This window comes from Canis lupus, chromosome X (assembly GCF_011100685.1).
Source record: "Canis lupus familiaris isolate Mischka breed German Shepherd chromosome X, alternate assembly UU_Cfam_GSD_1.0, whole genome shotgun sequence".
In the NCBI taxonomy this organism is placed as follows: Eukaryota; Metazoa; Chordata; class Mammalia; order Carnivora; family Canidae; genus Canis; species Canis lupus.
The window spans coordinates 57,244,492-57,259,587 of NC_049260.1; the positions used below are offsets into that span (position 1 = coordinate 57,244,492).

At 42.1% G+C, this 15,096-nt stretch overlaps 1 protein-coding gene across 1 annotated transcript; it reads left to right on the forward strand.

The window, feature by feature from the left end:
* The first annotated feature begins 453 nt into the window (after nucleotides 1–453).
* CDX4 (caudal type homeobox 4) lies at nucleotides 454–11,882 on the forward strand. The gene is given in 7 exon segments (XM_038588806.1): nucleotides 454–574; nucleotides 701–810; nucleotides 812–850; nucleotides 852–1,190; nucleotides 1,192–1,210; nucleotides 10,395–10,540; nucleotides 11,676–11,882. Coding segments are annotated over 7 exon segments (981 nt in total).
* The last annotated feature ends 3,214 nt before the right edge of the window (nucleotides 11,883–15,096 follow it).

Sequence of the window (15,096 nt, forward strand, 5' to 3'; positions counted from 1 at the left end):
ACGATATATACCTGTGAAATGAATCTGTTCTTAGAAACAAAGCCCTCCTCCTGGGGGGAGGGAGCAAGGAAGAGAAGGGAAAGCTCTTTTCAGTGGTATCCTGGGCCAGTTCCAGTGGAATACCCCAGCAGGGATATGTGGCAAGAGGGGATACCACAGATGTAGGTTGGGCTAAGCCAGGGAAGTTCAGCAGAAAGAGGAGGCCCCAGGATAAGGACTGAATCCCAAAGAGCAGGCCTTGTCCCTGTTTCTGCCTGTCTTCATCTCAATTTGGAGGGAACTGGTCAGAAACCTTTGGAGGAACTCTTGCTTCCAAAAGCACAAACTAATGCTATGGGGACCAGACGGACAAAAGTGAAAAAGATGGGATAGAAAGGCCTGGGAGCTCTGGGAGAGGGAGCACAGAGACATCAAGTCCCAGTGAAAGCGAAATGGCCCCTTCATTTGAATGCAATGCTATGTAAAAGCCTGAAGCCCCTTGACGTCAGCCTAGCCATTGGTGGCCCAACTACACCGGGCTACCAGTCACCTGGAAACCTGACCGGCAGGAAACTCGGATGCCGTAGTCTGAGACGTACAGGGGGGGCCGTGCAGCAACAGCTACCGCTTTACCTATTGATTCCCTGCTGCTTCTCAAAGTCGGGTTGAGGCCTTACAAGAACTTTAGAATGGCTTAGGGAGCTCTTTCCTCATACCCAAGCCATCAAGTACAGAAGCTGCCTTTTGGAAAAAGAAGCAGGCATGTACCTGGGTACTCTCAGGAGCACGGCCAGAAGCAGCACCGCGGGGACTGCCGGCACTGGTAGCAGTGGGGAGTCTCCTGCCAGCCTCCAACTTCACAGCGGTGCCTTGCCTATGCGCACGACATGGGGTATCCCCATATACCCAGCGTGGATCCTCACGGGCCATCGCTGGGGGTCTGGGGTTCACCCTATAGCCCCTCTCGAGAAGACTGGAATGTGTACCCCGGACCATCCAGTACAGTGGGCACGGTGCCCATGAACGACATGATCTCGAACCCTTCCGCTTTTGGCTCTCAGGAATACAGCAACTTGGGCCCTGCGGGCGGGGGAAGCACCAGTGGAAGCCTGCCAGCCCCATCCAGCCGGTTGCTGTTCCCCATAGACGCTGAAGCTGCAGATGCCAGTTCTCCCAACAGAAGCCGCCACAGCCCCTCTGCATGGATGCGAAAAGACCTTGCAGGTGACCGGTGAGTAATGGGTCCCAATACCCTCAAACTTTTCCTCCTTTGCTTGGCTTTCTACTTCTGTTGGCCTGTCTGCTCTCCTACTTCTCAGGCTCTCCCGGGACAGTTTAGTAGCTGAGGATTACTGCATGGCTAAGTGCCCGAATCCCCCTCCCATTAGTGACCTCCCTTGCATAAGCCTCTGCTCAAACCCAGAAGAGTTGCAGTTGCTTGGAATCAAACTGACCCTAGGAGTGTTTTTCATTGTTTTCTGATGAGTCAAGGGAGCAAGCTGGGGGAAAACGGACACATTGTGCCCAGTTGGGAAAACATATGTACAGGAAAGATCAATGGGTGAACGAAGCAAGAGGGTAGCCACGATTCCCAGTCCTGTCCACTGCTGCTTGCCCTTTCCCTTTAAAATCCTTCCCCATCTTGGCAGGTGTGCTCCCCTCAAAAACTGATGATGCTCAACTTAGGTTTCATAGTGCTTGGCTGGCAATGGACCCTCCAGCTTAGCCACAAAAGCCCCAATGGCAAAGTGGCCTTGTCATCCTGGCCTCTCAAGAAAGCTGCAGCTTCCTTCACCCAAGCTGGCAGAGGCAAGGTGGACTCAAACCTTCTTCTAAGTCCTTTCTGCCAATGGAATCATTGAGTTAGGTGAGAAGGCAACAGCACACTGCTGGGACATAATAAACTCCATTCTAACATCCCTGGGCACACAGGAATAGCAGCCTCAGCACTAATAGGTGCTTAAAGACTTCATCACTATCCAGGAAGGCTTCTGGAGACAAAGGGGTGGGGACAGGTCTATGATGGAATTTAGGAAGGCACAGAGATTCTAGACTAATGCTGACCCACGCTGGTACCAGCAAGCCAGTGGGCAGCTGCTGGGAGCCCAGGGCAGGGGAAATGGGCACTTTGCTTTAACCTTGCATGGGGAGAAGGCAGCAAGATGTAGGTTTTCAGGTGTAGTTGTTCTTTTTTTTTTTAAAAAAAAAGATTTTATTTATTTATTCATGAGAGACACAGGGAGAGAGGCAGAGGACACAGGCAGAGGGAGAAGCAGGCTCCATGCAGTGAGCCCGATGCCGGACTCCATTCCGGGTCTCCAGGATCAGGCGGGCTGAAGGCAGAGCTAAACCCCTGAGTCACCAGGGCTGCCCTGTAGTTGTTCTTTTTTTTTTTTTTTTTTTTGTAGTTGTTCTTTTATCACATTTTTGTTATTCCAACCTATGACTCCCCGTCATTAGAGAAAATTGGTAAAATTGACTCTATCACTTTTATCCCTCTGGGAAGGAAATAGCATTTGTCCATAATGATTATACATTCGTTCACAGTTCTGCACTTTTACTCCCCTTCAAAAAGCAAGGGCAAGAGAGTGGGAAGGGACCAACTTTTATCATTAGAAGGATTCTTAGCTAGGAAGAGGCAGTTCTGTTTGATTGGGACATTACCAGGGTAGCAATCAGAAATTAAGAGTAGAGTTTAAGGGACACCTGGGTGGCCCAGTGGTTGAGCATCTGCTTTCAGCTCAGGGCTCTGATCCCGAGGTCCCGGGCTGCGGGGAGCCTGCTTTTCCCTCTGCCTATGTCTCTGCCTCTGTGTGTCTCTCATGAATAAATAAACAAAATCTTTTCAAAAAATAAAAGAGTAGAGCTTAAACACTTGGTTTTAAAGTGTTTGGAGGAAATCTGAATTTTTAAAAATATGGGTGAGTCAGCTGGCTAAATAGAATAAAGCCTGAGGTTAAGGTGGGGCAATCCTGGGGCTGTTATTACATCTAATTTTAGGGTTGTAATTAACATCCATTTACTAAACCCTAAGATTAGCAAAAGATACAAAAGTCAAAAAGTAGCTGCTCCCAGTCCAAGATTATGTTTTCAAACACATTAGAAGAGGAAAGTCATTACTGTGTTTGGAAGAGAGAACAATGGGGGCAGGGGAGGACAAAAGAAATGATCTTGAGTCTTGAATTTTTGTTTATGAGGGAAAATGTGACAAGTTTCTCTGCTTAAAAGTCTTCTATTTGTATTTGTTTTTATGAGCTCAGGTCTCCTTCTCGGGTAATGCTGGTGCCAGGAGAAGTTTAGAAAGGGACTCCTTAATTTGCGGTACCTTTATCACAAACCTTTAAACCTGGCTATACAATGTCACCGTCACAAGATTTTCTCTCAAAATTCTATTAAGTAATCTAAAATTGGATTATTTTGGAACCCCTCTGACTCCTGGCAATTTATCTTGTAGATGAGGCTTTATTAGAGTCAATCTTTGTTTCACTTTAATAATGTCTTATCAATTAAAATTATCCTTTTGCTATATGCTTGTAGCCCAAGGTGCAGATTTAGCAGCGATTTAAGAATATAACACGAAGTATGGACCTTCTCCCCAGAAAATATGCACAAAAGTAAACACACTTGGACCCAAATGCATGTGTGTATACACACACATGTCCACACATTGACACACGCACATTTTTAAACTAATTTTGAGAGATGCATGGATCCACTGAAGCCCTTCTATGGATCTCAGGTTATGAATTACATGTAAAAAATTAAGCTGATCATCTCACAGGATCACTCTGAACCAAAATGCACCCATTTTTATCTTCGTATATAGTGTTAAACAAGTATTTGTTAAATGAATGAATGAATCAGATCCTGCTAAATTGTCTACTTCACTCTGTAGTATTTTGGAACAACATTTGGCTTATGGCTGAGAAGACAATTAGATGAACTACAAAATGGAAGTAACCCCTCTCTGATTAAGGTAATCAAATAAAACCCTCCATAGTGACTACTATCACATTTGATTTTCTAAGGAAAGGGGACTGACAGAATAAATGACTGTCCCCTAGGTGATTTGATTCTTTAAAAAAAGATAATTTTATTTACACTTTGTTCTCTAAGTGGTCTGTTCCAATACACAACTCATTTTAAAGATTATATGAAGAGGAACCCATAGAAAGGTTCTGTGAAAAGTTAAGTGTTTTCATATTTTAAACATTGTCAGTGCATTACAGCTAGGAATTATTTTTTCGTCTTTTCTATTACCCAGAGTTGTAGTCTTGAATGAGTTTTGGCAAGGTGATAATCTTTTTTTATATAAATTAATTTTTTATTGGTGTTCAATTTACCAACATACAGAATAACACCCAGTGCTCATCCCATCAAGTGTCCCCCTCAGTGCCCGTCACCCATTCACCCCCACCCCCCGGCCTCCTCCCCTTCCATACCCCTAGATCATTTCCCAGAGATAGGAGTCTTTATGTTCTGTCTCCCTTTCTGATATTTCCCACACATTTCTTCTCCCTTCCCTTATATTCCCTTTCACTATTATTTATATTCCCCGAATGAATGAATGAGAACATATAATGTTTGTCCTTCTCCGATTGACTCATTTCACTCAGCATAATACCATCCAGTTCCATCCACATTGAAGCAAATGGTGGGTGTTTGTCGTTTCTAATGGCTGAGTAATATTCCATTGTATACATAAACCACATCTTCTTTATCCATTCATCTTTCGATGGACACCGAGGCTCCTTCCACAGTTTGGCTATTGTGGACATTGCTGCTATAAACATGAGTTTAGTGTCATCATGATATCTATTCAGTCCATTTTTGTGGATTGTTCCACTGAACTTCTTCTGAAAGGGGAATTTTAAGAGTCCCTCTTAAAATTTCTTGCAGAGCTGGTTTGGAGGTCACATATTCTTTCAGTTCCTGCCTGTCTTGGAAGCTCTTTATCTCTCCTTCCATTTTGAATGAGAGCCTTGCTGGATAAAGTATTCTTGGTTGCATGTTCTTCTCATTTAGGACCCTGAATATATCCTGCCAGCCCTTTCTGGCGTGCCAGGTCTCTGTGGAGAGGTCTGCTGTTACCCTAATATTCCTCCCCATAAAAGTCAGGGATTTCTTGTCTCTTGCTGCTTTAAGGATCTTCTCTTTATCTTTGGAATTTGCAAGCTTCACTATTAAATGTCGAGGTGTTGAACGGTTTTTACTGATTTTAGGGGGGGATCTCTCTATTTCCTGGATCTGAATGCCTGTTTCCCTTCCCAGATTAGGAAAGTTTTCAGCTAGGATTTGTTCAAATACATATTCTGGCCCTCTGGCCCTTTCAGCGCCCTCGGAAACCCCAATTAAACGTAGGTTTTTCTTCCTCAGGCTGTCCCTTATTTCCCTTAATCTATCCTCATGGTCTTTTAATTGTCTCTTTTTTCCTCAGTTTCCCTCTTTGCCATCAACTTGTCTTCTATGTCACTCACTGGTTCTTCCACCTCATTAACCCTCGTCATTAGGACTTCTAGTTTGGATTGCATCTCATTCAATTGATTTTTAATTTCTGCCTGATTGGATCTAAATTCTGCAGTCATGAAGTCTCTTGAATCCTTTATGCTTTTTTCTAGAGTCACCAGTAGCTGTATAATAGTGCTTCTGAATTGGCTTTCTGACATTGGATTGTAATCCAGATTTTGTAACTCTGTGGGAGAGAGGACTGTTTCTGATTCTTTCTTTTGAGGTGAGGTTTTCCTTCTAGTCATTTTGCTCAGTGCAGAATGGCCAAAAACAAGTTGTATTGGGAAAAGGAGAAAAAGAGAGAGAAAGAAGGAAAGAAAAGAGAAAAAAGTAAAAAGAAAAAAGGAAGAGAAAAAGGAAAAAAGAGAAGAAGAAGAAAAAGAAAATGAAAGAAAGGGGGAAAAAGGGTGGGGGAAGCAATCAGAAATCAAAAAGAAAAAAGAAAAAAAACCACGGGGGTGTATCTTCTGATTCTGTATACTTTAAGTCCCTTGACTTCCCCTGGATCTTGTCCGTCTAGCTGGTCTTCTGGGGGAGGGGCCTGTTGTGCTGATTTTCAGGTGTTAGCACTTGAGGGAGCTGCTCTGCCTCCTGCCTGGTGCAGGGCTCAGTGGGGGTTGTTTACCCCGTGAGGCCCCTGGAGGAACAACCCCAGTGGCTGCGGCAGCTCTGGAAACCTGGATTCAGCCCCTGCAGGAACTCCGGAGCTCTCCCTCTGCAGGGGCCTGGAGGCTCCAGGGACGGGGCCGCTGATCTGCTCAGCTCCAGGCAGGAGTGTCCTTGCTGTCCTGTGCCCTCCCGGTCTCTGCCTGTCCTGGGGGGAGGCCGGATCCTGGGCTGTGTCCCGACGCCCTGTGCTCCCGGGCCTGCGCTGTTGGATTCGGGCTCCCAGCCGCGCAGCCGCCTCTCCGTGGAGCCGACACCAGAGCCCCTCCGAGCTGCTCCCGGGTCCAACCGTGCACGCGCTGCAGCCCTTTAGGGAGCTCTGCACACTCTCCCCAGGGCGCAGGTGCTCTGTTAGTGTCCCAGGGAGCCTGAGGGCATCCCCGCCCTCCTGGTGTCCTGCTCTAACTCCCTGCAAGCGCCTTTCCTCCCAGAAAGATTGGTGAAGCTCCTGCTTCTCTGGGACGGTGCTTTCCTGTCCTGGGGGCACTTGCCCCGGCCTTAACCTGGCTCCTCGTGGGGCCCCTCCCCCTTGGATGCCTTTTGTTTCTTTATTTCTCCCCCCCCCCACTTCATACCTTGATAGAAGCGTGAACTCTTCTCACTGTAGCATTCTAGCTGTTCTCTCTTTAAATCTCAGGCCGAATTCGTAGATTTTTCAGGATGATTTGAAGGTTATCTAGGTAATTTGGTGGGGACAGGTGATTTGGGGACCCTACTCTTCCGCCATCTTGCCCCTCCTCCGCAAGGTGATAATCTAAGCAGGGTTGGAGAAAGGCTTTTTTGTTAGGAGTGGAAAAGAGGGTAAGGGAAGAAACAAACCTTGAATAATTCTGATTAATCCACTGGACAAAACACTGAGGAAGTTATACTTCTTACTTTTTACTCAATTAAGGCACTTCAGAAAATACGTTGCTTAATAATTCTTTTCTTGTTGCTGCTTAACAATTCTTGAAGCTTATCATTATGCTCCTTGGTTTTGACCATTTCATGGACAATTTTTTAAAATGAATTTGGATACAATTTTTAACTAAAAGCAGCACAGGATTATCTTAAGATGGAAAGTAACTAAGATGGGATCAATTGCACTGTACTTCCTATAGAAGGAACCTGGTTTTCAACCTCTTTGCTTTGGTTTGGTACGGGAATATGGACATTATGCTATACTAGAACATATCCAAATCCCATTCAATTCAGTTTCATCATTTAAGGGGCAGAGGCAATGAGGCAGAAGAAAGAAGAGAGTTCAGGAGAAAGGACACAAGAGAAATTCATTTCTTTTTTTTTAAATTTTTTTAATTAATTTATTTATTTATGATAGTCACGGAGAGAGAGAGAGAGAGGCAGAGACACAGGCAGAGGGAGAAGCAGGCTCCATGCACCGGGAGCCTGATGTGGGATTCGATCCCAGGTCTCCAGGATCGCGCCCTGGGCCAAAGGCAGGCGCCAAACCGCTACGCCACCCAGGGATCCCTTTTAAATTTTTTAATTGGAGTTCAATTTGCCAACATTTAGCATAACACCCAGTGCTCATCCCACCAAGTACCCCCCAGTGCCCATCACCCAGTCACCCCAACCCCCCACCCACCTTCCTTTCCACTACCCCTTGTTTCCCAGAGTTAGGTGTCTCTCATGTTTTGTCACCCTCACTGATATTTTCACTCCTTTTCTCTCCTTTCCCTTATTCCCTTTCACTAATTTTTATATTCCCCAAATGAATGAGACCATATAATGTTTGTCCTTTTCCAATTGACTTATTTCACTCAGCATAATACCCTCCAGTTCTAACCACGTGGAAGCAAATGGTGGGTATTTGCCATTTCTAATGACTGAGTAATATTCCATTGTATACATATACCACATCTTCTTTATCCATTCATCTTTCGATGGACACCGAGGCTCCTTCCACAGTTTGGCTATTGTGGACATTGCTGCTATAAACATCGGGGAGCAGGTGTTCCAGCGGAGAAATTCATTTCTCTCTGCAAACTATGCCATTAATATTTCCCCTGAGCTACATCTTCTTGAGGGTTGAGGCCTTATCTGTCAGATTGAGGCAACAGACTCCTTTTACCATTTCACATGGCTTTGATATGCAGTCTGGTTCTTCCTCATCCCTCCTTTCTTCAGGGGTTATATTGCCGGATAGGGTGAGGATTTTCATTGCAAATAAAGAGGCCTGGTCTTGACTTTATTGTCCTTAGAAGAAACTGCAAGAGGGCAATTTATGACCAATGGGGGTGGGGAAGGACTACAACCTTCCAGAGTTTTTGAAGTCTGGTTATATTTACTATCAAAGAGCAGAAAACACAGACACACACAAGTTGAATTTTAACTTCTGCCTCCAGTTAGAATGTAAATGCTCAGCTACTTAGGGATTACAAAGGGTTTGAGGAGGCATCTCTCCAAAAATATTTTTTGATCCTAAGATAATGAGGTTCTGGAAATAAATTAAAACTCAAAGTTTTCATTCTGATCTCAAATCTACATTCTACCTTTGTAACTAACCAAATGTCAGACCTTTGGTTTCCTGGATTCAAAACCAGCTTACAGTTTTGGTCTTCCAGCTAAGTTAAAGGACTGGGGCTCATCATTTTCAATTTTCAAGGAGTAAAGTTTTGTCTAGTTCATTTGTCCATGAGTCATTCTGCCATACTAAACTTAGTATTAAGTTTAATACATATCTCTCATCCAGAATTTGTTTCTGCATTTTTGTCTTTTTTCTTTCCTGAAGATGAAAGAGTGTCTCACATTTGTTTAGGGCTTGTAAATTCCAAACCAACTGGTTGGTGTTCCTAAATGTAAAGAGGGTTCAGGATGGGATCTGATGCTATGTAGCTCCTTTGTTGGGCCTGTGCTGCATCTTAACACCTCAATAGGGTTTAGAGAACCACTTTAAAGAAACCTTTGTCCTACAGATCACTCCCCAAAACCTCACATCAAAAACAATCAGGGAAGATCAGAAGCAGTTTGCCAAATGCCATAGAGAAAAAGAGGAAGATCCTCCTGGAGGGAGTTAGAAAAATTGAAAAGAAAGGGAAGCTTCCTAATCACCTTTGGAAAATTTAAAAGAGGAATAAAACTGTATTTGAGGAAGGGCATGAGAAATTAGTTAAATGTTGTAACACAAAGCAAATGTTTATATATCCTTTCAAAGAATACTAGAATACTCATTTTATTCTGCCTAGTCAATATGTCCCCATTCCCCCCATTCATTAGCCACTTGGGAATAAAAGTTGATTTAAGACCCTCACAAAATATTTTTTTCTATTGGATAATAGGGGCTATCCTAAAACAGAATCTAAATTGTCACTTAGTTGTCACTTACTATCCAAACAAAATTCTCTATAGAATGTATACATAGGGGATCCCTGGGTGGCGCAGCGGTTTAGTGCCTGCCTTCGGCCCAGGATGTGATCCTGGAGTCCCTGGATCGAGTCCCACATCAGATAAGGCTCTCTGCACGGATCCTGCTTCCCCCTCTGCCTGTGTCTCTGCCTCTCGCTCTCTCTTTGTGTGTCTCTCATGAATAAATAAATAAAATCTTAAAAAAAAGAATATATACATAACTAGAATGTATGTAACTAATAATGTCAGGATCACAGAATAGTTTGCCACACTTGAGCCATTCTTATGTTTCCTAGCATATTTAAACTGGAAATCATACTGGACTGTGAGTCAGAGGTATGTGTTTGGGTCCCCATACTTCAGCTCACTAGCACAAAACAACTTACTTACCTACACTGAGCCTTAGGTTTCTTAAAGGAAAAATGGGGATAAGACATATTCTGCATAATTTAAAAGTGTAGGTGAGAAGTTCAATAGGAAATGGTATGAATGAACTGCATAAGATATATATAGGAAAGTGTATGTATGCTATATGTTGCTATTACTGCCAATACTACTCCTATATGTGAGTTGAAATGGAAATGAATGAAAGGAAAGGGAATGAAAATCATGGATTAAGTGTTTGCTTTAAAAAAATAAAATGCTTTGGCGTATGTAGGTCAATGGTGGTGTGTTTTGTGTGTGTGTGTGTGTGTGTGTGTGTGTGTGTAAAATAGTCACAGATGACAAAAAATTTAATGGAGAAGTGGACATATGACATATTGGTTCAAAAAATGTACTTGTTTCATATTTGAAAGTAATAAATAAGGATGGGAACAGTAGTTATAATTCCTTCAACCAAAATAATCTCCAAAGAAGTAAAATATGATTAAATATATTGCTTTCTCCCCTAATAGGGAAAACCAGGACAAAAGAAAAGTATCGTGTGGTTTACACCGATCATCAAAGATTGGAGCTAGAGAAGGAATTCCACTGCAACAGATACATCACCATTCAGAGAAAATCAGAACTGGCAGTCAACCTGGGCCTTTCTGAAAGACAGGTACACTGAAAGTATATCCAACATGTCTTAAAGTTATTTCAATAAGCTGAGGTTTTAGGGAAGTCTGTAAGCAAGAGTAGAAGCAAAACAGAAAACTAAGACATTTTCCAAGCTCTCTTAAAGCCCACATTCATCCTATTGGACCTCCTAGTTTGGTCTCATTGGTCAGTGAGTTAATTAATAGTTGAATGTGGGTGCAATATGCAGAGGGAAAAGCAAAGGGGTGGGACATAGGAGGAGGAAAATTAAAACTTCCATAGAATTAATTAGTCAAGTCAAAACCTTGTTTGATTCCCCAAATAGTTATACCAATGTATGAAGTGGCGATTTGATGATCATGGCAATTATCTGGTTCATATTAGTCAAACTACAATAGTAACTGAACACCAATGCTACTACCTGAACCAAGTTTTTCTATTATTCAGGGTAGGATATGTAACTTTCTATGGTCCATAAACTTCTATGATGCCTGCATCAAATTTAGCATACTATAGGTACTCAGTGAAGATTAGAGCATGACAAAGATCAATGGTTTCCATTTATCCAAACTTTGACATTACACAACTACCTGATGTTTTTTCACTTAAATCTAGAAGTAATCCTAGAATTCTAGAATGCTAGAGTTGGGAAGTCCATTAGTGTGTTGCCTATCCCAAGCAACTTGCATTTCATACAGGTATGAAGGCACATTGGTATCACAGCAAGAAATATAGTATTTCATCACCCCTGTTCACTCAGTTCTGTTTCATTAAACCTATTAGGAAGTTACTTTGTTATTTAAATCACCTTTTTATCACCACACCTCAGCATCTGCCATTCTATTATTTATTTCTACCTGGGCAAAAGAGGTGTGGTGGGTGAGGTATAATATAAAGAGCACAGCATTTAGAATCAATAGGCCTGGATTTGATCCCAAAGTTTCATCTTACGCAAGACACTCTTTCTCTCAATCTCAGCTTTTTTTTTTTTAACCTGTTAAATAGGTATACTTCACAAGGTCATTGGGAGGCTCGAATGAAGTGACACATGTGATAGGGCTTTGTAAATGCTAAAATCCCTGTACAATATCAGCAATGACTATGAAAAATGAATTCAATATGATGCCACATTAAATCTAAAGTATTTTTTGTTTCAGGTGAAAATCTGGTTTCAGAATCGCAGAGCCAAAGAGAGAAAGACAATCAAAAAGAAAATCTCCCAGTTTGAGAACAGTGGAAGCTCAGTACAAAGTGATTCTGGCTCCATCAGCCCTGGGGAATTACCTAACACTTTTTTTACCACCTTATCTGCTGTTCATAGATTTCAGCCTATTGAGATACAGCCGGTCATAGTCTCTGAATGAAAGAAAGGCAAAGAGAAATGGAAAACCCCCTATCCCTTAGCATTGTCTTCTTGGTCTCTAAGATATCAGCAGGAGAGTAAGGACAGGATGTAATTTCTCCTAAGGCAGTACTCAGAACAAATGGATGTGCAATGGTTGAAGAGGTCACTTACTGTTAGAAATCATCCTCAGAAAACTCTTGTCATGTGCTATGCTATATGGCGGTCACTTAGGAACTTGATGGTAAACTATACAATTGAAAGCTACAATCACAGGCCTTTGCAACTCTATTCACAATTTCGGAAACTTACTTATGAACAAACTGTAAAAAACAGTTCAGGCAGAAGGCACATTTGTGTATATGTACTTGTGTTTGTTATTTGATGCTGGGTGTATTCTTTTATGCTATCTGGGGGGGAAGAGTTAAGCAGAAATTTATCCAGCTGTAGCTATCTTTGCAAGTAATTAATTCAAAAGCTAATGGCATTTTCATAACAAGACAAATGTTTAAAAATCTGAATCCATTACCACTGATTAATAAAAATAAAAACAGTTAAAAATAGACCTGCCCTATGACCCAGCAATTGCACTGTTGGGGATTTACCCCAAAGATACAAATGCAATGAAACGCCGGGACACCTGCACCCCGATGTTTATAGCAGCAATGGCCACGATAGCCAAACTGTGGAAGGAGCCTCGGTGTCCAACGAAAGATGAATGGATAAAGAAGATGTGGTTTATGTATACAATGAAAAATAGACTATTCTTGTTCATCAATCAGTCATTTACTGGCATCAATTACCTCATCTCAGAACTTCCAACCTATAGTGTCAATTTCAAATCTTGCCAAAACAATGAAGTCAGAATAGAACAATACAGCACAGCTTGGTAGAGTCATTAAAAAAGCAGCTCTCCAACACACAGAACAAATTCTAATCCCCTTTCTGTCTTTTCACTCTATTCAGTGCTATAGTTCACTGCCAGTCATAGTTAACAAAAGCACAAGGACAGAATGCAGGTCTATAGCCTGTCCTTGCCATCACTTTAAATCTGATTAATTTTAGTTACATTATGTCATGTCAATGCAGTGTGGCCCAAGGAGATACAGTTTACAGGTTCCAAACATACAACTTAGGCTGCAGTGAGTAGATTTGTCTGGCATTTTTGGTGCTGGTCCAGTATACTGTTTGCATGTCAACGTGGCCAAAGACTGGACTCTGAATCATTTTAAATCGAGATGGTTTAAAAGAAAGTTTTGCTAAAGGAGGAAAATAATCAAATCACAACTTTACTTTTCCTTTCAAGATACAGCTTCAAAATTCTTAAGAAATTAGATTCTTGAGCATAACTACATGTGTTTGGGTTAGGAATAAGAAATTTATCTTGCCTTCTCCTTATGAAAATCTCATAAAGAGGGCTTCTTTTCTATGGCTGTTCTTGGGGATACATCATTCAGTCTTCAAAAGATTTAAGGAAAGGATCTTTCTATCTCATATCTTGATCCAGGCTCTTGGAGTTATATTCTGCCTTTCCATAATACATCTTCTCACAATTTTTATGAGGAGTAAAATTGCCCCTATTTTGCTGGTAGGGAAATGGAGATATAAGCAACAATTCATTTTCCAAACATACGCAGCAAGGCAATCATGGATATTGATTAGAACTCTGAGTTACATAAAAATGACTTTTACGGTCTCTAGTGATGGAATCAAACTCAAAGCCCCTTCCTATTCATTTGGTATCAGATTATGTCACTGAAGCTGCATACAGCTCCTCGATGTACACACCAGCAGATAATTACTACCTAGAAATGCAAACTTTACCCTTTGTTTTTCAGCTCACCTACTCTCCCCATCAGTGAATTGAGGGCTTCTACCAATAACCTTAATAATGCCTTACATGTGTGTAATAATATTTTTGAATGTACTTTCACATTTCATATTATCTGACCTAATATCCTTATCCCTTATGAGATAGGTAAAAGTTGTTATTTCCCACTTTGTAATTTAAGAAAGAAGAGACTAGAGGGGCTTAAATATCTTTGGTTAACCACTTTTTTTCCTTAGCCCAGGTATAGATATTGGGGAAAGGTAATAAAGATAGGTCAATTTAAGCTCTCTTTCTCTTCAAAAAGTTACCAATTTTCAGTAAGTTAATGGCAAAATCTAGGATTAGAACACAGATCTACTAAATTGAATGATTATTTATTTAGTGCTTACACTGTGCTAGGATTTCTTGACTCCCAGGACAGCATGCTTTCTATTCCACCTAATTGCTCCCAATAACTATGAGGTGAAATACATAGCATGCTAATTGGCAAGCAGGCCATCTGGAGGGCTGAACAAAGAAAATCAGGATTAAAATGAGTTCTTCCAATCTAGTGAGGAGAAAGGTGGGGATTTTAAGGATGAGGAAGCTAAGTTCTGAGTATACATAGTTACTTAGATTCCTCAACCCTAACACTGCCTCACCAAAAAATAAGAATACCTTTGGCTATAGCAGTTGGATTTCTCTATGGGTTGTTATTTCCTGCTATAAACTTATGTTCAACAGAGAAGAACGGTTTTCCATTTTTATAGATTCTAATTTTCTAGAACTTGCTAACAGAACCACAATACAGAGTTTTTGTCCTTAATAGCATTTTGCAGCCATTTCCCCTAAGAAGACATGTTGATTCTTTCTCTGAGATCCAAGAAAAATACACACCCCTTGCTTTTATGGTTATATTATGGTGGTGTGTGCTGGGAGGTACGCACAGAAAAGGTTAGACAGCAAAGTTCAAAAGTTGAATTTAAAGTAGGTTTCAACAGGGGCACCTGGATGGTTCAGTCAGTTAAACATCTGCCTTTAGCTCAGGTCATGATCTCAGGGTCCTGGGATTGAGATCCGCATGGAGCCCCACATTGAGCTCCCTACAGGACAGGGAGTCTGCTTCTCCCTCTCCTTATGCCTCAACCCTCCCGCTCATTCTCTCTCTCTCTCTCTCCCTCTCTCTCTTAAGTAAATAAATGAAATCTTTAAAGTAGGTTTCAATAAAGAAATTATTTTCCTAAAAAACCTGTCTCCGCGGGGCGGGCAGCAGCGCTTCCTCCTTGGAGTGCGGGTTTGTCCTTCCACCCCTGCCTCCGCGGCGCCTGGGAGAGCGAGGGGGCGAGCGGAAGGTGCGCGGGAGACGAGGCCCGCGATGCGGCCGGCGGGAGCCGCGGCGCTCGCGGGGTCGCTGTGCGGGGAGCTG